The sequence below is a fragment of the Mustela erminea genome, chromosome 6 (assembly GCF_009829155.1).
Source record: "Mustela erminea isolate mMusErm1 chromosome 6, mMusErm1.Pri, whole genome shotgun sequence".
NCBI lineage: Eukaryota > Metazoa > Chordata > Mammalia > Carnivora > Mustelidae > Mustela > Mustela erminea.
The window spans coordinates 71195522-71220018 of record NC_045619.1 but is presented as its reverse complement, the minus strand read 5'-3'; the positions used below and the strand labels follow the sequence as shown (position 1 = coordinate 71220018).

At 35.8% G+C, this 24497-nt stretch overlaps 1 protein-coding gene across 2 annotated transcripts in view; it reads left to right on the top strand.

Annotated features, from left to right (window-relative positions):
- Positions 1-10012, top strand: part of ETNK1 (ethanolamine kinase 1) — a 65538-nt gene extending 55526 nt beyond the window's left edge. Inside the window, exons 7-9 of one of the 2 annotated variants that reach the window (XM_032347670.1) lie at positions 6763-6836; positions 7208-7322; positions 8271-10012. In XM_032347670.1, the coding sequence (XP_032203561.1) occupies positions 6763-6836; positions 7208-7280 (147 nt within the window). In that variant the 3' untranslated portion in view covers positions 7281-7322; positions 8271-10012. Of the gene's footprint in view, positions 1-6762; positions 6837-7207 lie in introns of both variants that reach the window. The other variant, XM_032347671.1, reaches the window with a different exon arrangement.
- Positions 10013-24497: the final 14485 nt, after the last annotated feature.

The following is a 24497-nucleotide window of genomic DNA, read 5'->3' as shown; positions in this document are numbered from 1 at the left end:
AATTACTAAGTCCAGTTTAAACTTTGTCTTTTTTTTTTTTTAATTTATCTTACTTGCTCTGCCCATATCATTTAACAGTATTTACCATTGATGTTTACAGTTTTTTCTTTCATTACTTTTTGTGATAACTATTCTTCCTTGGTTCTTCTCATTTGTGTTTTTCTGCTCAGTTTCCTTCCCTGACTCTTCCTTTTCTTCCTCTTCTCCTGATCCTCTTATAATACTGGTGTTTTCTGGTGTCCTGAATTTGGGCTCCTCTCCCCTCTCCTTTCACTTCATGTACTTTCATTGGGTAATCTAATTATTATGTGGCTTTTTTTTTTTTTTTAAGATTTTAAAAATTCATTAGAGCCGGCACAAGTGAGGGCAGGAGCAGGGGTAGAGTCATTGGGAGAGAGAGAAGCATATTCCCCCCTGAGCAGGGAGCCTAACTTGGGGCTTGATCCCAGGACCCTGGGATCATGACCTGAGTCAAGGGTAGATGCTTAACCAGCTGAGCCACTCAGGCACCCCTAATTCCATGACTTTTACTGTCCTTTCTGTTAATGAGCCCAAGTAGAATTTCTTTCCTATGTCAATCTCCCAATCAGTATCTATCTGTCTCTGTCTGGTGTTCCTTTAGTAATTGAGTGGAGTATGTCCAAACTTGAATTTTATTTCATGCACCTTGTCCTCTGTCCCATTATTTATTCTTTATTCCATCTTGATGAAATTAAAATACTATCTGAATTCTGTTTTCTGAAACCAGGGAAGAAGGAATTTTCTTTTATGTCTTTTGTTCCTCTTCATTCTCATATTTTTTCTTATTTCCAAGTTTTGTTACTCCCAGTTCCTAAAATTCTCTCAATTCTAACCCTTTCTCCTTAGTTGTATAACCTTCGATTAAGCTCTTAATCTCTCACCTGTGTTAGCCTTTGCCAGTCTCTTTGCCTCCAGGTTTTTTTCGGTCTTTATTTCATCCTATACACCTAAAAAGATATCTTTTTAATAACTAGATCTAATTCATGAATCTAATTGTATCACTTTCAATCTTTATGGTCCCCTGTGATCTTCAGAGTGAAATCCAAATGATAACGTTCTTCAAATTCTTATTTCCCATTTTTTACCTCCCATTTCTGCTTTAGCAGAGTCATGTTGTTTTCTGTACACTCCATGTTTGAAGCCTGTATCCTTTTTTATAGTTATTTCTTCCTACCTAGAATGCCCTTTCCCTGCATCCTCTAGCAAGTTCCTCTTGGTCTATTTGGACATGTCTTAAATACTCTTTCCTCTTTGGGGACTCTTCCTTCCTTGATGACTTGTCACGAAGACAGCATATACATATATTACAAAACTGATTTGATAAGTGGGGAAAAGAGTTTTGTTTTTTTTTTTTTAAAGGTTTTATTTATTTTTAGAGAAAGAGAGAGTACATGTGTTTGTTCACATGCATGTACACAAACACATGCACACAGAAGCAGGGAAAGGGGGAGAGAGGGAAGAGGAGAGAATCCCAGGTAGACTTCACCCCTAGTGAGCATGGAACCCAGTGTAGAGCTCCATCCCATGACCCCGAGATCATGACTTGAGCCAAATGGGATGCTCAACCGACTGAGCCACACAGGTGCCCTTGAAAATGGCTGATTAAATGTTTATTGCCGAATACTTCACGTCTCACTGATTGTTTACTGTAACTAATGTAAGATGGCAAACAAGGTATTTGCACTATAAAATCAACTGGAGTATACATACAGGTTTTTAAAGCTATTCAGAGTCTTTATTTTTTTTTTCTTTCTTTTTTTTTTTTTTTAAAAATTTTTTTTTTTTTTTAAAGATTTTATTTATTTATTTGACAGAGAGAAATCACAAGTAGGCAGAGAGGCAGGCAGAGAGAGAGAGAGAGGAGGAAGCAGGCTCCCTGCCGAGCAGAGAGCCCGATGCAGGACTCGATCCCAGGACCCTGAGATCATGACCTGAGCCGAAGGCAGCAGCTTAACCACTGAGCCACCCAGGCGCCCTTTTTTTTTTTTTTTTTCCCCAGAGTCTTTAAATACATTGTTTTTAGACTTTGGAAATTTTAGAATTTGGATAATTTCTAAGTGTTTAGGGATTTTTAAGAAAGGATACATTTTAGTTATTTTTTCATCATAAAAATCCTTGAGTTTTTATTTGCTGCAGAGATGAGTAACCTAGAAATGAAAATGCCCTTTGATAGACGTAAATATCTCTAGTTTCCAAATCTGAAGGAAGTAGGTAAATCACACAACATTATTACATTATTTTATTTGGACTTAAATATTCTCTTTGGGGAGTACAAATAATTAACGGACTGTTTCCTGCATTTCTTTTTCATCCATTTAAGACTGTAATGTTACACATAAACTTTTCATTTTTCACCCTATAAAAGGTGTTCTCTGCCAAAATGATATTTTTGTGAAGTTTTATACATAATCCCCCTCTAGTGTAGAATCACTTATTTATATGAATGAATGTTGCTTGAGATGGTGGGAAGAGCTGGTTTGATATTATTTTTAGGTTTAGAATTTCCCACTTTCAGTCTTTTCTACTTACAGAACTAGCCCAAGAGGAAGAGATTACAGTAGCATCCACAGAATATTTTTGTATCACTTAAAGTATGTCTAGGTGATTTAGACTAGTGGATCTCAAACTTTTTGGTTTCAGGATTCCCCCTTTAGACATCCAGATTTTTTTGAAGACCTCTGAGCTTTTGTTTATTTAGGTTAGTTATCAAAATTTATCACATTGAAAGTTAAAACAAATTGAAAATATATATTAAATAAATATTTTTAAAAATAATAAACTTAGAAGCATGCCTGAGTGGCACAGCCTGTTAAGCATTTGACTTTTGGTTTTGGCCCAGGTTCTGATCTCAGGATTGTGGAATTGAGCCCTGCATTTGGGCTCTATGCTCAGCGTGAAGTCTACCTGAGATACTCTCTTCCTCTCCGTTTACCCCTCCTGCTTCTTTCCCCCAAAAAGAAATGAGTTAAAAAAAAAATGCATTTTAAGTGAAAAATGACTGTTTTCGAAAACAGAAGAATGGCATTATTTAGACTTTTACAAAGCTCTGTAATGTCTGGCTTAATAAAAGCTAGATTCTTATATCTACTTTTAGATTTCATCTGTTGCAACATACTGGTTTGGTTAAAGTATATAAAGAAAGTTCTGTTTCACATATGTGTTGTTGGAAGAGATGAATATTTTGGCTTTTCAGATAATTGTGGATATTCTTTTTGATACTTCACCAAAACTCAGCAAGTAATCATTTCTTAAAGGTTAGTTTTAATGTGCAGTCTGAAAACATCAGTTAACTTTTTGTACTTCAGTACATTATAAACCATTGCTTTATATGTACTTCCAATGGCTCTTTTAGCAGTGTGTGATTTTGTAATTAGTAAGCATTATTTGGAAAATATGGATTTGAGTTGTACAGATCTTACAAATGTTGATACATCTCCTTATGGGATATAAAAATATCACATCCATTGGTATCACAATTAGTATCATTAGAAAAAGTACTGTATTGAGTACTGTACTGAGAAGCCGTGAAACTCACAGAGTCAAATATAGGTTTTCCAAAGTTCTAATTTTAGGTTGAATACATAAAGACTGTGATTGGCAACAGCCACTGTCAATTAGTTTCACTGAAATGACAAATTCTTTGAGAAGTATCTGCCAAATGCCCAAGTCTAATAACTAGTTCGAATATCAGTTATTCTTTCAAGTAAAAATGATGTTCCATTAAACAGGAGCAAGTTCAGCTCATAGCTCAGTTATAAATGTTTTTCCTTGAAAGAATCTTCCTCCTTTGGGTAGAAATATAATAAAATTAATAGTTTCAATGGCTTCATAAAAGACATTCTTCAGTGAGACTGGCCTTTTATTTACTGTGTGTTGTGATGATGTATGTGTGTGTTTGTGTGTGTATGTTTGGTGCCACTGCCTTGACATACTGTATGGTACCATTAGCTTCACCCACCATTGCTTTTAAACCATCGGTGCAGATGTTAAAATAGTCAGAAAGGCAAGTAACACATTAATAATACTATAAAAAATAGTTTTGGTCCTCAGGAATTTCCCATGGTTGAGAACCACTGTTCTATACTTTAAAAAGAAGGAAGGTTCATTTTTTCTCGTAATTCACTTCTCGATACCTGAGACTTCCTCAGGTAGAAGACCATTTTTGAAAATTTTTATCATTTTTATTTTATATAATATTAATTAGCATTTTATTGAATGTTTGTTACATACTGGATATAAAGACTAGGTTCCAGTGTGTGTTTTTTCCACACCACCGAGTAGTTCTCCAATTCTCAGCCATGACTGTGTGTCCCACAATTCTGTGTAAGTGTCAGATCCCACAGGTTAAGAATTCAGACTCAACAAGCCCACTATCTTCCTTTTCAGATGTCAGTCTCAAGTCTCACTTGTTCCTTATCCTTCCTACCCACTGGTTATAAAGTGGAGGTTTCCAAAACTTCGTCTGTGGGTGGAAATAATTTGCTAGAGTGGCTCACAAAACTCAGGCATTTATTTATGTTTATCAGTTTATCATAAAGGATGCAGGAGAACAGTCAGATGAAGACGTATATAGGGCGAGGTCCAGAAGCGTTCTAAGCACAGAAACTGCTGTTCTCTAAGAGCTTAAGGTGTAACCACCCTCTAGCTTGTAGATGTGTTCTGGTTCACTGGGCCTGGAAGCTCTCTGAACCCCTTCCTTTTGGGTTATATAGAGACTTAATTACCTAGGCAAGACTGATTAAAACATTGGCCATTGAAAGACTGAACTCAGTCTCACTTCTCCCCTCCCTGAAGGTGGTGAGATGGTGGGGCTGGAAGATCATCTCTCTGATCATATGGTTGGTTCCCCTGGCAACCAGTCTTCCTCTGGAGGGGGTTTCCAAAAGTCACCTCATTAACATAAACAGGTGTAGTTGAAAGGGGCTTGTTAAGAATAACAAGATACTTCCTTTTACTTTTATTGCTCTGGAACTGTTCCAGAAACTTAAGATACAAGATCAAATATTATAACAAAAATATGTTCCCGTTGCTCTTAATATGAAATTCTAAGGATTTGGGGAACTATGAGCCAGAAACAGTAGTTGAAGACCAATACATAATTCTTACTATAAAGCATAGTATCACTTCTTCGTTTTACAGATGGGGAAAGAGAGGTATAGGTGGGTTAATTAAATTGCTCAAAGCCATTCGGCTAGTAATTTTTGCAGCTTGACTCCAGAGATCAGCTTTTTTTTTTTTTTTTTTTCCCCTTAAGTTAACCATTAGGCTTCATGTGCGTGTACTTTCTGTTTACTCTTTACTGCATTGTTTATTCTTTTCTGTATCTGTATTTGATGGGAAGTTATATATCCTGATAGTGGTTTTTTGAGGAAGTTAAACACAAAGCGCATTATTAATTTTTAAATAGATATTTTTACAACATACTTTAAAGAGCTCTTTAGAGGGTAAAAATTTATATCTATCTATCCATCAATCTGTAATTTCCATTAATCATTAAAACAATCCTGTGTGGAATACAGAATGGCTAATATGTAGTTTCTCATATTTTTAAAGTGATGATTTGGTCTTTAAAAATTTGTGACTTATTGAAAGTTGAAAAAAGGAGTTAGTGGCAGGACCTGGACTTGAACCCCCACAGTTCTCAATTCAAATTAAGAATCCTTTCTCATAACACCTTGTTGGTTCGCCTGTCAAATTGGGTTGTTTGGTTGTTTTAATACTAAGATCACAGCTGTGGAGCAAGTTTCTTCTTAGATACCTTTTGTTGTTACTAGAGGGAATTTAGCTGAAATAAAACCCTTATCTTTAAGACTTTTTTCCTAGTTGGAATTTTTCTAGTTGGAGTAGACTGCTTTGAGGGAAGTGAAGGTTTATTAGTTATTATCAGAATCTTAAAATATTTTCATGTTTAACTGGAAATAGATTGTACAGCACACACACACAAGTAGTTATTTTACAGCTCCTACACAGTCATCTGTTTTTCTCTTAAAGTATTAAGACGCATTTTTCTCTGACATAAGTAAAATCACGTTACTTTATGTAACATGGTTGTTTATGCAGAATTGTTGGGCTAATAAAAATTGTTTTCAGGTGTTTGTCATGTCTAGAACATTTTTCACATTTAAATATGAAATTAAATATTTAAATAATTTTTGTTTTTGAGATTTGGATTTCCCTTTTTGTTTTTATTTTTATGTCAAAAAACAAAGTCTTTTGGTAATTATGTATTTTATAGGAAAGCCTGTTAGCAATTATAATCAATATCTATTAGGGCTTATGCTGAACTCTGTCTTCACAAAACAGTTACAGGAATTGGGCTCTGTGTTTTTTTGTTTTTAAAGATTTTATTTATTTGACAGACAGAGATCACAAGTAGGCAGAGAGAGGAGGAAGCAGGCTCCCTGCTGAGCAGCGAGCCTGTTGTGGGGCTCGATCCCAGGACTAGGGATCACGCCCAAGGTGAAGACAGAGGCTTTAACCCACTGAGCCACCCAGGCGCCCCTGGGCTCTGTGTTTTAAGAAGTTATAATACAGTCTAACCTCTTTTGGTGTGGACAGAAGTGATCTGTAGCCATCTAGGTTACTGTACTCTTCAGTATTACCTGTATTTTAAGTATTTTGTGTAAAAAAAGCATCAAGACAGTATTCTGCATTGAGTTGATAAAAAAGGGAAACATTATTTGATTATTGTTTAATAGAGAAGTGTATTATAATTCTTGATTTTCCTTTTCTCCTTTTTAGGCTTCTCATTTCTTTTGGGGATTGTGGGCTTTGATTCAAGCCAAATACTCGACTATTGATTTTGATTTCCTTGGGTAAGTTTAATTGTGCTGTATGTATTACATTTGTCTTTACTTTTTTTTTTTTTTTTTTTGATGTACACATAGGACTCATAGAGTATACATACCATAGTTATTATTCTCAGTCAAATGTTACAAGGGTTGCATACATTTAAATAATTGGTCTGCAAGGAAATCTGGTATAAATACCAGATTTAAATACAGATTAAATACTATATTAGAAAAGTGTCCAGTAGATGGTGCAATAAACTAAAAATACATCCTTTGAAAAATCCTAAAACTTAAAAAAAAAAAAAAAAATCAGCTTAGAAGAGTGAGTGGAAAATGAAGGAAGGATTAAGTTTTTCATTTTTTTATTAATTCTGTTGTTACTCTTTTCTCACTAGGTATGCAATTGTTCGTTTTAACCAGTACTTTAAAATGAAGCCTGAAGTTACTGCATTAAAAGTGCCTGAGTAAAGAAGAGATTTGATTATTCTCAAGTGGTTGAACAATGCTTGTGTATCTTTTCTTAAGAAATTTTGAAAAGCCAATGTTTGTTAAAATTCTGTTGTTTAATTTGGTTATCTTGCTTTACAAATTATGCCTCCAAACAACCAATCTATTTTTTAAATGACTGAATGATGTCAAGAAGTGTACCTACTGCTATCAGTATGTGGTGGATTAGAAGTTTGTTAAATTTGCAAAAAGGTATAAATATGTCAGTTTAATCCTTTCTTTGATAATTTAATCTATGTTATATGTGAATTATTTATTATAAATTTAACATAATTCTGTGACTGCTTTCATCTGTTTCATCTGTTGGTTTGAGTGTAAGCAATGAAATATTCCAGAGAAAAATTTTTTAAAGTTTTAATTTAGTAATTTTAATTTTAGCAAACAATTTAGGTGTTCATTGTAACCTTTTTATCTTGATACACTATAAGAAATATGAATCATTCACTCTTAAAATGCCAGATACTAGTATAGATAACTTAGGGTGGTCATAGAAAAATACCTGTATATGAGGGTAAATTACATTTACTGTCTACTTTTAGTGGTACTTCTTTTTGAATTGAATATTGGAAAATGTTTTTTGGGGGGGAATATATCTTAAAATTAAATTATCCTTTCATACATAGTCTGGCAGTATAAATATTAATATTTACCTATAATCCTGGAATAGATACGATTTTAGGTTACCAAAATCTGCATTAAATAATGTTTTCACATACAAAATACAGTCATTTAAGTTGCTAGTTTGTTCTTAAAATTTGATAATATCACATTTTTTTTTTTTACCAAAAATTTACTATTGAAATATTCTTTGTTTCTGTTTAGCTAGTAGAATGAATGCTAATTTCTGAAACAAAGATAGAAAGGTTATCATATTTGGGAACAAGAAAATAGCATTTAGATTCTTCTTTACCTTTCCAGATTCATTCCTTAACACTTTGTTTCATGTTTCAGTTTGGCTCCGTGTCTTTAGAATGATAGCAAATGATTACGTGATATATATAGCTTCAGAGAAATAAATTAAAAGCAGTTAAAAGAAATAACATTTAGCACATTGATCTAATACACTTAAAATCTAACAAAATGTGAATTAAACAGAAATATTCATGGTAGGCGGGCTTCTGTTTTAGTTTTCTTGGTTTTGTTTGTATTTTTTTCTTTGAGAGTAAGAGGGTGGCAGTTACTATATGGAAGGAAGTTAGATCTTTGCAATCAGTAGTCTTCAAGTTTTGAGGACTGATGGTTTGTGGAGTTGAGCAGTCATGGTTAACTTAGAAAATTAGTCTGACAGGCTTTGCACTTTGGTCACATAAGTGCCCATGTACAAAGTTGACTTAATGAATCTGCATATTCAGAATATGCAACTACAAATATATCCTCTGAGAAATCTTCTGGGGAGTTTGATGTATTATTCCAAATGACTTATATTCTCAGATAAGTGCTTTAAAATACTTGGATTATCTCAAGATGTTTAAAGCTAATAAAGTAAGTAGAAACACTTGAAGGCCATTTTAAATGGTAAATTCTAGTTACATAAATAGAATCTTAAAATCTGCTTGTGTCTATAACAGTGTTAGACTAAAATTTGTTTTCTACCTCCCCAATGTTAAAATGTTCACTTCTGTTTTTATAAATCATATTACTATAGGATCAGTAGAATTTTACCTAATTGACTAAATGAATGGAACCAATTAATTGATAGCTTTTTACATAATGTTAGAGTGAGCTTGAAGAATTGTTTTTGGTGGAATTTTCATCTGCAATTGGAACATTTTCTTAGGACAATGAATAATATATTAAAAAACCCTTGTTTTCTTTCTTTCTTTTTTTTTTTTCTTTCTGACTTCTTAAAGTGCAACAATATATATCTTGGAAAACTATGGGAGGAGAGAAGATCAGTTTTCTACCTTATTCCATAGTCTTCAACTATCTTGAGTAGAGATTCACTGAGCCTTTGCTGGTAGACTGTGCGTAGCTGCTAGCTGTGATACTCTTGTTTTTCAGAGAGATTCATATAGAACTGAATGTAAAGGGGAATAGAGGCTTTCACTTTAGCCCTGGGAGTATGCAGTGGAAGTGGAAACAAAATGAGACATGTAAGATATTTTCCCCACTCTTGGCTAGATACTGGGTGTCATGATGCTACCACATCCTGTACAGGTCTTTGGTATCATGCTGCAGACTAATAAGTGGGTTCAAAATTGCTTTTCTTTTTATCCACCATTTAAGGATTCTAAAGGAAAAACATCCCTCTAAAATTTGTCCTTTGGCTTGCTGAGATGTCTGTTGCCTTTTTATGTTACGCTAAGGAACTTGAATGCCTTACCTAATAACTCAGCTGGTAGTAAGTTCATTTTGTAAATATGAAAATGGTTGTTAGAGGAGTGGCATTCATGTGTACTCATTGTTGTTAGTCAATAGACCATAGTGGCCTGGATGCTTTAACAAGCAAAATTCCTCAATTTTTCCTTTTGTTCCTTATGTACTTATATGATCTTACCTGACCAGTAATATTTTTTTTTCCCCCTCTTGACCCCATGCTACCACCTGATTATCTGGAAGTCAGAGAGATGTGGTAGTGAATCATACTGTTCACATGGTCATTTGAGATCAACATGAGCACAAAACTCAACTAGGTCTGCCTGGAATGTATATAAAACAGTGTAAATAAAGATTGTAAACTAGTGTGAATTGTATCTTGCATATGAGATTGTGTATTGTTTTCCATTCTCTTTTGTAGATTTTTTTTTTCTTTTTTTGGTAAGGAAATGATTCAGCTCTTTGGTTTTAGACTGGAAATAGCCAAAAGTTCTGGCTGCATAGTGGGATAACAAGGGGAACTGGAAAAATAGGGTTTATCAGTTTTTGTTAATGTCAGTACTTATTTATTTAGCCTCTCAGTGCCTAATACGACTTTTCTTCATTCTTTAGTTGGCCATTAGGTTTTGTGAGATTAGATTCCTATGAGCAGTAAATTGATAAACGGCTAGAGCTACTTTTTTGAGTCACGATTCTAAGCTAAAGCAAATTAAAAATATAATGTGATGATTGCAGACTGAAGTATTATCCTTTCCTATTTTCAAGGTTGTTAACCTTTTTCTAAAAAAAACAAAAAATAAAAAACCCTTGAAATTTTGCATAACTCTGTGTGAATCAAAATCCCATATATGAGAGATATAATAGCTCTTGGTTCAACTTCTCATTTGGCTTCTCTTGGTTCAACTTCTCATTTGGCTTCTCTAAATATAAAGTTGTTCATTAGGGGATTGTAAAAGACAAAAAAGATGTAAGTCATGACTAATCTTTTAACGACTGCTATTTTCATCTTTGCTGAACTACAAATATTTGTTTTAGCTTATAAATATGTTACTAAGCTTCCAGATTTAAAGGAAAAAAGTTTCCCCAAGCACTCTCAATTAAAAAATTAAAAACCTTCACTTTAAAAATTATATAGATTTTTATTTTTTATATATTATATGAAGATTTCTGTATCATTACATTTCTCTATCATTACACATAATAAGACTGTGAATACTCTGTTTGATTTTCTGCTTTAAATTGCTTTTAATAAGCATTTTAGTTGGATTCCAAAGTGATAGAGACTTAAGCTTCTAATATTAATCAGTCATTCAGTTGATAGACAAAGGTACCAATGCTTTATGCTAGGAAGAGAATTTTGTTACTGGCAGCAACTTACACTACTTTCCTCAAAAGGCAAACACAAGTAATTATTATGCAAGAAGGAAATGAATTTTAAATATGTGGTAAAGCAGCTTTCGCTTCATTTCAGAATTGATTTACTTTGATTTTTCTTCCTTAGTTTACTAGATTTTAGAATGTCCTTTGACTGGAAACTTAGCTACATATTAAGGCAATCTGTTTTGCTTTTATTTTCTTTAAAAAAAAAAAAAGACGTCAGTTAAATAGAACCACTTTTTTTCCAGTTACATATCACTTGTGTGATTACAGTGTTATGTTTTGGGTTTGATGTCTTTGGACAGAAAAGCCTATCAGTTATTTTAAATGATTTTTTCCCCTCATCTTTGAAGCTTAGTCTGTAACTATGTTGATATAAAAGAAAATACTTGGGTTTGCATTACTTGAACACTTGAAAACTGAAATCAGTAAGGTGTCTTAAATAATGAATTAGATTTTTCTGAGCACAGTTTTTATACAAACAACTTTCATTTCTGGATCATAGTTTGAAATAGAAGGTTTCAACTCTTTGAATGAGCAAAAATGACAGGCTTACAGAAAAATATCCTTTTGTGTTTCAGGCATCCCAAATTAAACTTTTTGTAGGTTTCTGTCCTAAAATCTGCTTTCTCTTTTCTCCTGTACTTAATGCACTTGCTATTCTATAGATGTTATCAAACAAGTGGTTAAAGTAAAATCTGTGTTCATTATGAATCTTTCAGCTTTCCTAGTTATGAAAAATTACTCTGTAAAATACTCTTAATCCCTAAATATAGTCATATTTTTGTTTACATCTTACCCATTAATGGTATAAATACCATTAATCATTTTATAAAACACACGATGTTTATAAAAATTGAAGACATTACATGTTGTATTGCAACTAGTTAGTGAAGGGTAAGAAGCTGGCTGGTTTGAATTGTTTCATTAATTAAATTTCAAAACTCTTTACTAAAGGAATTTTCAGAGATAGGTTGAGACCTGGTAGTGTCCATGTAAACTAGCTTTTGTGACCTGGAGAAAACCCCCCCCAAAACAGTGGAGGAGCCAAGAGGATTTACTTGGCATGGTTGTGGTGTGCTGCTACTTCAGTTTAGGTAGTGACACACTGAAATTTTTTTATCCAGTAATCTGAAGAAGTTTCCTGTTGTTTATGTGTATTAAAACTAACTATAAATTGGTAGAATCCGCTAAGAGGAAACTTTGTACTGTATTGAGGAATCTTTTTTACAGCTAGGTGAAGTTTCCATGATATGAAGTATTTGACTTTTAAAATAATACTGTTGTCTTAAGAAATAGCACATGGCGTTATTCCATGTTCTCAAGTGATAATTTCCTTGATTGAGTTTCAGAAGAAAAAAAAAACAACCAAAATGAATAATTGTCACTGCGTTAGCTGTGTGTTGAATTGAAAAATTGTGGCATAAAGCTTAAATTTGTGTTTATCAAATGTGAACCATAGTAGTATAATGCTGCTTTGTATATACTGTAAGTGCTACAAATAGTCTCAGCACTGAAAATGTATTGATACCTCTCAAATGAATGCAAATTTTGATGTAGGTGTTTTGATATGCCTCAGAAAGTATCTGAGTGTCTGAGAACTTGTTAATCTGTTTGGTAATGGAGATACTTCCTGTTTTTTGTTGCATATTTTCATGTTTAAAATTTAATTTTTACATTTTTACTACTGTTAATTTAAGTGTAAAATTTGTTCCGTGGATAAAAATGGGGTTGCCGGTGAAGAAAATTAAAAACAGCCTCATTCATGTAACTGCTTAAGTAAAAATACATTTTTGCTGTATGTTCAGAAACTTTTAATGAAGTTGTTTGTATTTCTGTTTGAATATGAGTGATGTTTAGGCTTTATTTCCATTTAATAAGGCCTTTTACCATTGATTAAATGAAGGAATGTATCTTTTTGAAGAGATTTATATTCTGTAAATAAAAATTGGTTGTAACAATAAAGTTGGGTTCTAACTGCAGTGTACTATAAATCTTGTTATTGCAACTTACTTTGTTGGTGGTTTTTCTTTTTGGGGGGCCAGAAAACAAGGCTTTTCATAGTGTATACTATGTATTTGAAGTGATCATTTAAATTTCTCTAATTCTCTGGTTTTATAGAGTGTTAAAAAGTTTTGAAAAATGTGGGCACCTGGGTGGCTCAGTGGGTTGAGCCTCTGCTTTCGGCTCAGGTCATGATCTCAGGGTTCTGGGATCGAGTCCCGCATCAGGCTCTCTGCTCGGCAGGGAGCCTGCTTCCTCCTTCCCCTCTCTCTGCTTGCCTCTCTGCCTACTTGTGATCTCTCTCTGTCAAATAAATAAAATCTTAAAAAAAAAAAAAGTTTTGAAAAATGTTTGCTTTCAGAAACTTAGTTGAGAGTGTGAAATGTTATGTAACTTAGTAAACAAATTCTATTTACTTTTTTTTTTTAATATTTTTAAATTTATTTAACAGAGAGCAGAAGTAGGTGGAGCAGTAGGCAAGAGGGAGAGGGAGAAGCAGGTTCCCCACTAGGAAGGAGCCCAATGCGGGACTTGATCCCAGGACCCTGGGATCACAACCAAAGCTGAAGGCGGCCACTTAATCAACTGAGCCACCCAGGTGTCCCAACAAATTCTAGTTACTTAGTTTAAAAATTCATTATTCTTCCAACCACTCAGCTTTGTGTCTTCACTGTGAATTAGGGCCAAAAACAGATAAATAAAGATACTCTTTGGGACTTAGCATCTTAGTCTATGCAGGGAGTAGCCATCCAGTGTTTATTAAACTTTAATTATCAGGTAATGTGAAAGACTACTGTCAGATATCATGAAAATCAGTTCTCCATAACAAAAATAGTCAGCCTTGTGTGTGTGTGATAAAATGTTTTCCAGTTTGGGTTTATCTCGTGTTTTCTAGATAAATTTATATTAGAATAAGGTTATGTATTGCCAGTCAAAATACTACAAAAGTGATGTCTTTTTGAGGAGATCACATCTGAGGAACTCATTGTTGATTTTGATCAGTTGGTCGAAGTAGTATTCTGTGGCTTTACCTTGTAGTGTTTGTTTTTTCCCTTGTGGGGAAATAAGCAATCTGTGGAGAGAAACTTTAAGATCGTGTAAGTATCTTGCTTGTTGTCAAACATCCCATTTCCCTCCCGACTTTGCAACACTTGATATTTGTCTAAACCAATTTTTATTATGATGGCTACAAAATACTCATTTTTCAGTTCTGTTACATGATACACATATTTCACCATTTAAAAAAATTTTTTTTTTCATTTGACAGATCACAAGTAGAGAGGCAGACAGGCGGGGGGGGGGGGGGCGGCGAGAAGCAGGCTCCCTGCTGAGCAGAGAGCCTGATGCAGGGCTCAATCCCAGGACCCTAAGATCATGACCTGAGGCGAAGGCAGAGTCTCAACCCACTGAGCCACCCAGGCACCCCCGTATATCACCATTTTATTGTAAGGAATCCTCTGTATATCTTTATGTCATCTATCATTCATGTGGCAGTATTTTAAGTATAGACTCTCAGATTTATTTATTGGATTATAATCTGTTACTATACTTATGTACGTTGATGTTAAAATGTCTGAGATTTGGCTTAGGGGAGCCCCATCAGATCTAGCTCCTTCAGATGTACCAGAATATGTTTTGAGCACTTTCTTACTTTATAGTAAATCCTTCCAGAGCCATAGAATCAGCCCTTTTTCCAAGGAACTTTTTTTTTTAATGGTCCTTAGAAACTTAAATTTGGTAAGTGGGTATACTTATTAATTCTGCGATACCACATCCTAGGCCCTTTTAGCTGGCAGACCAAGGAAACATTTATATGTAAATACTACATTTTATAAATTGTTAAGTACATACTGACACTTCAGTTTTTAATCCAATTTCAGAGTTCTTCCTTGCCTCTCCCATTTCGTATTTGTTCTCCCTTTTCTTTACTCTGATTATATATATTTTGTTAAGAATACTATAGAGTCTATGTGCCCTTTTCATTCATTTTATCACATGAGGTATGAAATGTTAATATAGTTAACTAGTCATAGTGGTTTTAACCATAGTCATTTGATTAAAGTGGTGTCTGCCAAGTGTCTCCCCATTTTATTTTTTTTAGGATTTTATTTATTAGTGTCCCTGTGTGCGAGCTTGAGCATAAGGGCGGAGAGGGGAGGGGAGGGGAGGGGGCAGAGGGAGAGGGAGAGAGAGAAGCAGACTTCCTGCTGAGCAGGGAGCCGAATGGGGGCTCATCTCAGGCCTTCAGGATCATAACTTGAGCTGAAGGCAGATGCTTAAATCAACTGAGCCACCGAGGTGCCCCACCCATTTTCTACTTTTAATTAAGCATCTTGTGAGAGGAGATACTCAAACTATGCGATTTTATGCTATTTTAGCATCCATCATCAGTTTTTGCCTGCAGCAGTTATTGTGATGTTTGGCTGTTGCTCATATGCTATTTCTCTCTTCTACTTTTAATTCTAAAATTGGAATTTTACTGTAGGAAGAGTTATTTTCCTCCAATTTACTTATTTTATTCAGCTATATCAGAACACAAGGATACTTAATTCTATAGGCTCTAATATATTACAGTCATTTTGTTGCTCAATTTGTTCCAGTTTGGTAATTGAGAGCTCCTCTAAGTTGTTTGCTGTAACCTTTCAATATGCTCATATCGTTTCTTGAGCATTTCCTTTTCTGGCAACATATGGCTTTCCAGGCTAGTCTTGTAACTTCTCTTCCCCAACCCTCAATTCAATTATTTCTCCAAGGAGCCCTGACTTTATAGAGAATGAGATTTAGAAACCAAGATCTGGGTGTCAGGTGTGCTCATTCTTGCTGGGGTGTTACTGCTTCTATATTCTGTCAGCTGACAGAATCAGGAAATTATATATATATGTGATATATGTATATATATCTAAAATAACACACCCATGCATCTATATTTCTTTATCCATCTGCTTTTATGACTTTATGTTGAAATCATTTAAGATTTACAGAAAAGTCTCAAGAATAGTTCAGTGCACTGCCATATATCCTTATTGAAACTCCCTCAATATTTATCATTTTCTCTTTATTTCTTTTCATGAATTATTTGAGAGAAGTCTGCACACATGAATCTCATTTACCCCTCAATACTTGTATTTCATAAGTTGTCTTCTCACCTCCATTTTTTCCTGTGTATGTAGTATGTTATTTTTTTTTCCTGGCTCTTTTCTTCCTTTCTTTACTTTCTAACATTTCCTTTCTCTCTTTATTCCTTCATCCCTTCCTTCAGTTTATTTATTTGAGATAAAATGAGAGCACAAGCAGGAAAGGAACGTCAGGCAGAGAAAGAGGGAAAAGCAGATTCTGTGCTGAGTGGAGAGCCTACATGGGGCTTGACCCCAGGACCCTGGGATCATGACCAGAGCCAAATGCAGACAGTTAACTGACTGAGCAACCCAACTGCCCCATTTCTGGCTCTTTTTTCAAGATTTTTTTTTCTTTTTAGTTGCTTTTCAGTGATTTGATTATGATGTATTTAAATGTACATCCTTTGTATTATCCTGCTTAGGTTTTGACCTTTTTCAATCTGTAAATTTATCTTTTATCAAGTTTGGGGGGAATTTCCCCTGTTTCTTCAGGCATATATTCTGACCCATTCTCTTTGTGAGTCTCCAAAGACTGATACTGTTTGATAGGTCTCTAATGTTCAGTTCATTTTTCCCCCAATATCTATTTTCTTTTTCTCAGGTTTGGAATATTTCTGTTGGTCTGTCTTCATATTTCACTGATACTTTCTCCCATCTCATTTCCAGACTGCTGTTATGCCTGTCCAGTGACTTTTTTCATTTTGGTGGTATTATCTTCTTTTTAAAAAAGATTTTATTTATTTGACAGACAGGGAGACAGCGAGAGCAGGAACACCAGCAGGGGGAGTGGGAGAGGGAGAAGCAGGGAGCTGGATGGGAGACTTGATCCCAGGACCCTGGGATTATGACCTGAGCTGAAGGCAGATGCTTAACGACTAAGCCACCCAGGCAACCCCTGCCCCCTTTGCTTTGATATTATTTTTTAAAGTTCTGAACTCTTCATTTGATTATTTTTAAAGTTTCTGTGTCTTTCCTTTTTTTTTTTTTTTAAGATTATTTATTTATTTGACAGAGATCTTAAGTAGGCAGAGAGGCAGGCAGAGAGAGGGAGGGAGAAGCAGGCTTCCTTCCGAGCAGAGAGCCCGATGCAGGGCTGGATCCCAGGACCCTGAGATCATGACCTGAGCCGAAGGCAGAGGCTTAATCCACTGAGCCACCCAGGCGCCCCTTTCTGTGTCTTTCCTGAGATTTCCTATTTATCATGTGCAGAGTCATCTTTATGTCTCTGAGCATAGCTGTAAAGCGGCTTTAAAGTCCTCGTCCAATAATTTCAGCAACCAAGTCATCTCGGGGACTATCTGTTGATTAGGTTTCTTTTGAGTGTGGGTCATATTTTCTTGTTTCTTTGTATGTCTGGTGGTTTTGGATTTGTATCCTGGACATTGTGATTGATTTGTAGAGACTCGACTCTATTTTGAACCTTTGAAAAGTATTGATTTTGTTTGTTTTAGCAGATAGTATAACTTGGCTGTACCCAAGCCTCAAACTCTGGTTCCTCTTCGGTAAGAGGCAGCTAAAATTTTCAGGGCTTAATTATTATTTTTGGGGGGGGGCACTCTTTTTGGGGGGGGCTCGGCTGCTTGGAGTATGCTTCATACATGCATATTACAGAGGTCAGTCAGAGATTTGGGCAGAGTAGATATATGCAGATTTTACTGCCATTTCTCTCTAGGTCTTTTTTGAAATTTTCATACTTTTCCAGCTGTGAGGTTGTTTTGAACTCTGTCCTCTTGTTCTTAAAGTAAGACTACAGGTTTTCTAGGTTTTAGTGACACCACAAACCTCTGGCTTGTGGCTTGCCCTCAGGTGTAATGCTAGTAAAATGGGAAACTCTGTAAGGGCCTACTTAGCCAGAGCAACTCCATCTAGGTTAAATAGCCATTTTGTTGTTTCGTGCAGTAAACTTAAACTGAACCTGCACACCCCTCCCCCCGCCCAGAGGAACTTACTTAGAAGCAAGCCTGGGAAACCAGTAAAATATGGTGGACCAGTCCCTGATAACAGAGCCCAAATACAAGGACGGGTCAGGTCAGGTGGAAATAACAGAGCCCAGAATGCAAGGACGAGTCAGGCCAGGTGGAGACATCCAATCAGTAAAGCACACATACTGTTTCCCTAACCACCAAAGAATGTAAACCCCACTTTTTGGGCGCCAGTTCTGACCAGAGTGATAGGCTAGTTCAAACGGTTGCTATAGCGTAAATTGTAATTCAACTGGCCACCTGCGTGTGACCTAACATGATTATGCAACTTTCTCTGTGTGTTACAATCTCATTGGCCAGGCTCAACCACATGGCCTTTGCTCTATAAAAGCTAGTCTGTGAGGCTGGGGGTCGTTGCTCTCTCCGCAAGAGACAGCCCTGACCGGTTGGTTTGATTCTCAATACTGGGGTGAAATAAAGCCTTGCTTGACTTTCACTTTGTATCAGTCTCGCTTCTTTGATCACGGACCCTAACAACTCCATCTCATTCTCTTTTATCTAAGTGTAAATCTGCTCTAGTTTCTTTTTGCTATTGGTTGCTCTCTAGTGTTTTTAGGTAATTTCATATATCTCAAGTTTATGATGATCTATGGGAACCCGGGTCCGATAGGAGTTACTCCTCCATTCAGTGTAGAACCTTTTAATCTTAGCTTTTTCATTTGGGAATATAATTGACACTTTAAATTGGTATGGGTGTTAAATGTTCTGAAATTTTCTCTAAATACTACCTTCAAGCAAATACTATATATTATAACTTGCAGTGCTTTAATTACTGTTTTTTAGGAATCGCATAATTTGCTCCTTGTTCAATAGAAAGTTGTTTAATTTCTAGGTGGAAGGACTTAGATATTTGGTTTTGTTCTTAGTATCTTGATTTATTTCAAGTGTTTGTATTATTTCTACTCGATGGAAATTATTGATGTTTGACTTAATATGTGATCCAATTTTGAGAATGTCCCATGTATTTTTGAGAAGGTATATTCTGTAGCGTCAGGGTGTGGTGGTACACACCCAAACTTAGTCTATCCTCACTATTTATGGATTCCATATTTATGAATTTGCTTATTTGCCAAAATTTATTTGTAACCCCAGTTGGTTCTTGTGGCTCTTTTGTGGTCATTTGTGGACATGTACATGTGCAGAGTGATGAAAAATTTTGAGTGTCTGACATGCACATTCCCAGCTGAGACTGAACAAGATGACACTCTGCGTTCTTGTTTCAGCTCCCATACTGTAAACAAAATCCTTTTCGCCATATATTTAGTGCCACGTAGTTCACATTTTTTTGCTTTTTGCATAAGCAGGTGGGGCGGGGGCAGAGGGAAAAGCAGACTCCTGGCAGGGCCCAGGTTGGGACTGGATCCCAGGACCTGGAGATCATGACCTGAGCTGGTGTCAGATGCCCAGCCGACTGAGCCATCCAGGCGTCCCTTCCCTGAGTAGATTTACATAATGGGACCTCACTTAGTTTGTTAAATGAATGAATCAAAGTCTTAGGAAATATTTCCAGTCAAGCAAAATATAAGACCATGTTTGGTCTTAGAGAGAGATAAGCCCTGGAAATGACTGGCTGGAATAACTTTTCCTGATCTGACATGATACCTGAGAAGCTACCTCCCAGGGGAAGCTGCACTGAACTATTTTGGAAGTCAGAGATCCTTTTTTTTTTTTTTTTTTTTAAAACCATATCATTCTGTGATTTGGTTTTAGTTTATTTAGTTGAGCCAAAATTTGCACAAGTATGTTGATATTTTGTTAACTGTTACTGATTTCTTAGAGGTGTCCAGAATATAGTGTTCTTAGAACCTAGCATGCTAGCAGCTTTTCAAGCCCCACCCAGAGGATAGTTTTTTAAAATGTGTGTCTATAACTGAGATAAGCAGTACAAGATTTTTTTTCCTTTACATGAGTTCAGTCAAAATCTGTAATTGTTATTCTCATAATACTGTGTAAATACTTTTATTCACAATAAAACCCAAGGCAAGCATCACTGACTTTATTATTTAAAGTGGCCATCATTAATAATTCATTACACAGGGAACGACTTACGTTTCCTTAAGATTTGGTATTTGCATTGGATTACATCCTCTGTTCCTTACCCAGGACATCACAAAAGAGGAATCAGTCTAAAACACTACTCTATGACATACCTTTTTTTTTTTTAACTGCATTATTTTAATTAAACACAAGATCATGAAACAAACATCTTAGTTTCTACTGCAATTTCTCTAGTTGGTTTTCTCAACTATTTATATTGTGAATCTTAATAGTTGAAAATTTATTTGGTCTCTTATAAAAACATGTATTAGTAATTAGTTGATAAAGGATTGCCACTTTAATCTCACTACATTTTAAGAATCTAACTCAAACTGTTCTCTTTTTTCCCAGTTTTGTAACACTTGGAAAGAATTTAAAATTTTATTGTGCTTCTAGCAGTTTTTTTTCACATGGAAGCAGAAGGCTGTGTAGGTGCCTTGTAAAAGGCTGTCTTAGTGACATCCCTAACAAGAACCCAAAGCAATCCTGTTAAAAAAGATTTCTGAGTTTTAGCTTTGCAATATTCTAAGAAAAATAAACAAGAAAGAAAATGTAACCAGTTGACCACATTTGCCAGTGTGAGTTTCCTTCCTTGGTTAGAGGAGCAATTTTTTTTCCCTCTTGTGTTAGCTGATTCTGTGTTGACAAATCAGCTCAAATTATCTTCTGCAATGAAAAAATGAAGGAGCTAAGGGGGGTTGCTAATAGCACCAGACTTTGTAATGGTTGAGTGGAATTTAGTTTCTGCTTTTCTTTTTCCCTGTGAAAAAGAGTATCTCACTGGAGACATTCAGAAACTAGAGATAAGTGTTGGGTAGTGGAAAGACCCTGTTCAGGTGACAGGAACTCCCAATGACGATATGCGTTTTATGGGCTTTGTTTCCTCCTTACAATAACCAAAACACCTTTGAAAAAGATGTCGTAAAAATTGGGAGTCTTTCATATAATTTTGTCATTTTGCCATATCACTTTTTTCCTTTGTTGCATTCCCTACTTAAAATTCCTATTTCAGAAGGTAAGCAGGCTGACAATTCTACTGTATCAGAACACTGGCTACCACAGGGAGGTACCTTTGGAGCTCTCATGTCAAGTCCTTGATCTGTGAAATATCATGTAGGTTCTTTTTTGAATTGGGGCCATTTTTACCTAGTTTTTGGATTGTTAGGCACTGAATGTGTTGCCCTAAAATTGATGTGTTGTAATTCTAACCCCCTAGGGTGGCTATATTTGGGGATGGAGCTTCTAAGAAAATAAGGTTAAAGGAGCTCAGAAGGGTGGAACCCTGATTTGATAGGATTAGTGTCCTTACAAGAAGAGACATTAGAGAACTTACTCCCTCCCTCTCCCAAGTATGGAGGTGAGGAAACGCCACTTGATCACACAGCTTTTACAATCCAGGAAGAGAGTTCTTGGAAACTAAATCAAATGGCACCTTGATTATGGACTTCCAGCTTCTAGACTGAGAAAATAAGTGTCTATCATTTAAGCCACCCAGTCTATGTTATTTTTGTTATGGCAGCCTTAGCCAGCTAATACAGATGGTAGGAACATGGATCATCATAGAACTTTTCTAAGTATGTAAGGGGAGGGGTGTGTGTATGTGTGTGTTGGAGGTGGGGTTTAAGGGATGGAAGTATGTAAATATTAGCTGTTTTACAGGGTACTTTCTTAGCCTTTCTTCTGAGGATACCAGTTAGTCACAGTTCCCAAAGCAAAGACTGCATTCTTCCATTAAGCCGTGTGTCTAGGGCTCAGAGCACTGTGTATATTTTCTTACCCTCTCACTGCTATTTCTCTCCTACAAATGCTTGCCCTATGTGAAGTTCATGAAACATAGTTCCATCATACTCCACTTGTCCTTCATACTGTTATTTCTTATTCTTCTGGTTTCACCTCTTTACTCATGAAGGGCTTCATTCAGTACCTGAACCACAGTCCTCTCTTTTTCTCACTGCTGCCATCACCCCAGAAAACTTAACTGGACTTTGAATATCCCTTCCAGTAACTCAAGGTGAAAGTTCTTTGGCTTCTTCAAATTTTAGTGTTCTTCATTTTCATTTCATATCAATAGCCTATTTGCATGGTCATAGTCTGTGCCTCATTCATCATCTGAAGATGTGCCACAAAAATGTGAAACTTCAGTATGCCGATTGTTGGTTACATTCTCCTGTTTATCTAGACTGATCCATCCATCCTTCCTTCCTTCCTTCCTCTTTCTTTTTTTCTCTCTCTCTTTGTTGTTCTGCCTAACCTTTTCTTTTAGTTCATTAAAACCTCCAGAACTTGGACCTATCACTGTTGCCTAGACTAGACACTGGTGTGTCACCTCAGACCCTCCAGCCAGGCATCCTTCACTATTGATCGCCACTCTTTCTCTTCTACCACTGTCCAACCAGTCTTTAGGCTTGGCTATGCCCAACCATGTGCCTCATCTACTCCCACCACTGGGGCTGGCCCTGCATGATGACACAATTCTGCTAGCCTCTAAAGTCCCAAAATCTCTAATGTAGCCTGGGGCCTGAAGAGCACTTGGCTTCCAGAGCAGAGGGCTGAGCTAACTGTATTCATCTGTTAAATCTGTGTTATCACTCCTGGTCCTAACAAAGCCCTTCTAGTTAGTCATTTCTTTAATTTTTTTAATTCATTCCCTTTTTATCCATATCCTCTACTCCTATTCCCCTACTCCTCATAAACAACCATTTTTATTGTATACCTTTTTATTTGAATGTAGTTTTACAATATGTGCATAGTTTTGTGACCATTTGTCTTTAATTCACACAACTGATATTATTGATTTTATTCTTGTTTTTCACCAAGTACTTTTTCACCAACTACTATATTTTATTTATTTATTAACTTATTTTATTTAGAGAGAGAGAGAGGAGAACACAAGCAGGAAGGGGGTAGAGAAAAAGAATCCCAAGCACAGTCCACACTGAGTGTGGAGCACGACTCGGGATTCAATCCCACGATTCCAAGGTCATGACCTGAAACGAAGTCAAGAGTTGGATGTTCAACCAACTGAGCCACACAGGAAGTACTATACTTTAAAGACTAATTTTGTGTAGCTATGTGAATATGTGCCTCTAAGGTACTGTGTCTTTCAGCTGCAAAATACTTCATGGTGCTCATCCCAACCCATTTCACTTATCCTTTCTCCCAGTGATGGATACCCAGGTGGCTTCTAAGTCTGCCACCACCAACAGTGATATGATATGATAATGAGCTTCCGCATCATATACCGACTAGTGTACATGAGTAATAATTTCACTGGGATATATCCAAGGAGAAGAATGGCTGGGTCATAGAGTATACATACATTTATTTTTTATTTTTTTAAAAATATTTTATTTATTTGACAGAGAGACAGCAAGACAGGGAACACAAGCAGGGGGAGTGGGAGGAGAAGCAGGCCTCCTGCTGAGCAGGGAGCCCAATGCCCAGGACCTTGGGATCGTGACCTGAGTCAAAAGCAGACACTTAACTACTGAACCACCCAGGCACCCCTGAATATATTTGTTCTAATAAGAAGAGCCAGATAGCTCTCTGGACTGTTCTAATGTTCCTTTTATCAGTGAATGACATTTCTATTGCATCTCTATCATCATCTATATTAAAAGAATATGTATATATTGTCAGATATTAAACCTGCTACTATAGGTTACTAAGCTTTATTTTGATTCATATTTGCCTGTATATATCTTTTTCCATTGTTCATGTTTAATCTTTCTGTGTCTTTTTGCTCTGAATGGCTCTTAAAGGCAACATATTATCATCAAATTCATTCTGAGAGTCTCTTTTAATTGGTGAGATAAAACACTTTTAATGCAATATTAAAACAGTTCTATCTCAGTATTTCATATGATGTATTATTGTACCTTCTGTTTTGTTTTATTTCCAACTTTCTGTTGTATGTGTAAAATTTACTTATGGCTGGGTTAAAAGTTATATATTCTATTTTTACTCTTAAGATGGCTAACCTTAATTACAGACATTTTCATATATATTTATCCTATCAAGGTAAGTATCTTAAAAACTTACCAATATTTGTATATTTGTGGCAGATTTGGAAACGTGCTGCTCAGATCTCCCTTCAAGAAAAAACTTTGTAGGGGGGCCTCTGGGTGGCTCAGTGGGTTAAGCCTCTGGCTCTGGCTCAGGTCATGGTCAGGATCCTGGGATTGAACCCAAATCAGGCTCTCTGTTCAGTGGGGAGCCTGCTTCTGTCTCTCTCTCTGCCTACTTGTGATCTGTCAAATAAGTAAATAAAATCTTAAACAAACAAACAAATTTTGTATGGAGTGTGATTAGCTGATAGTCTCCAGCTCTTAGCCCCTTTAGGCTGT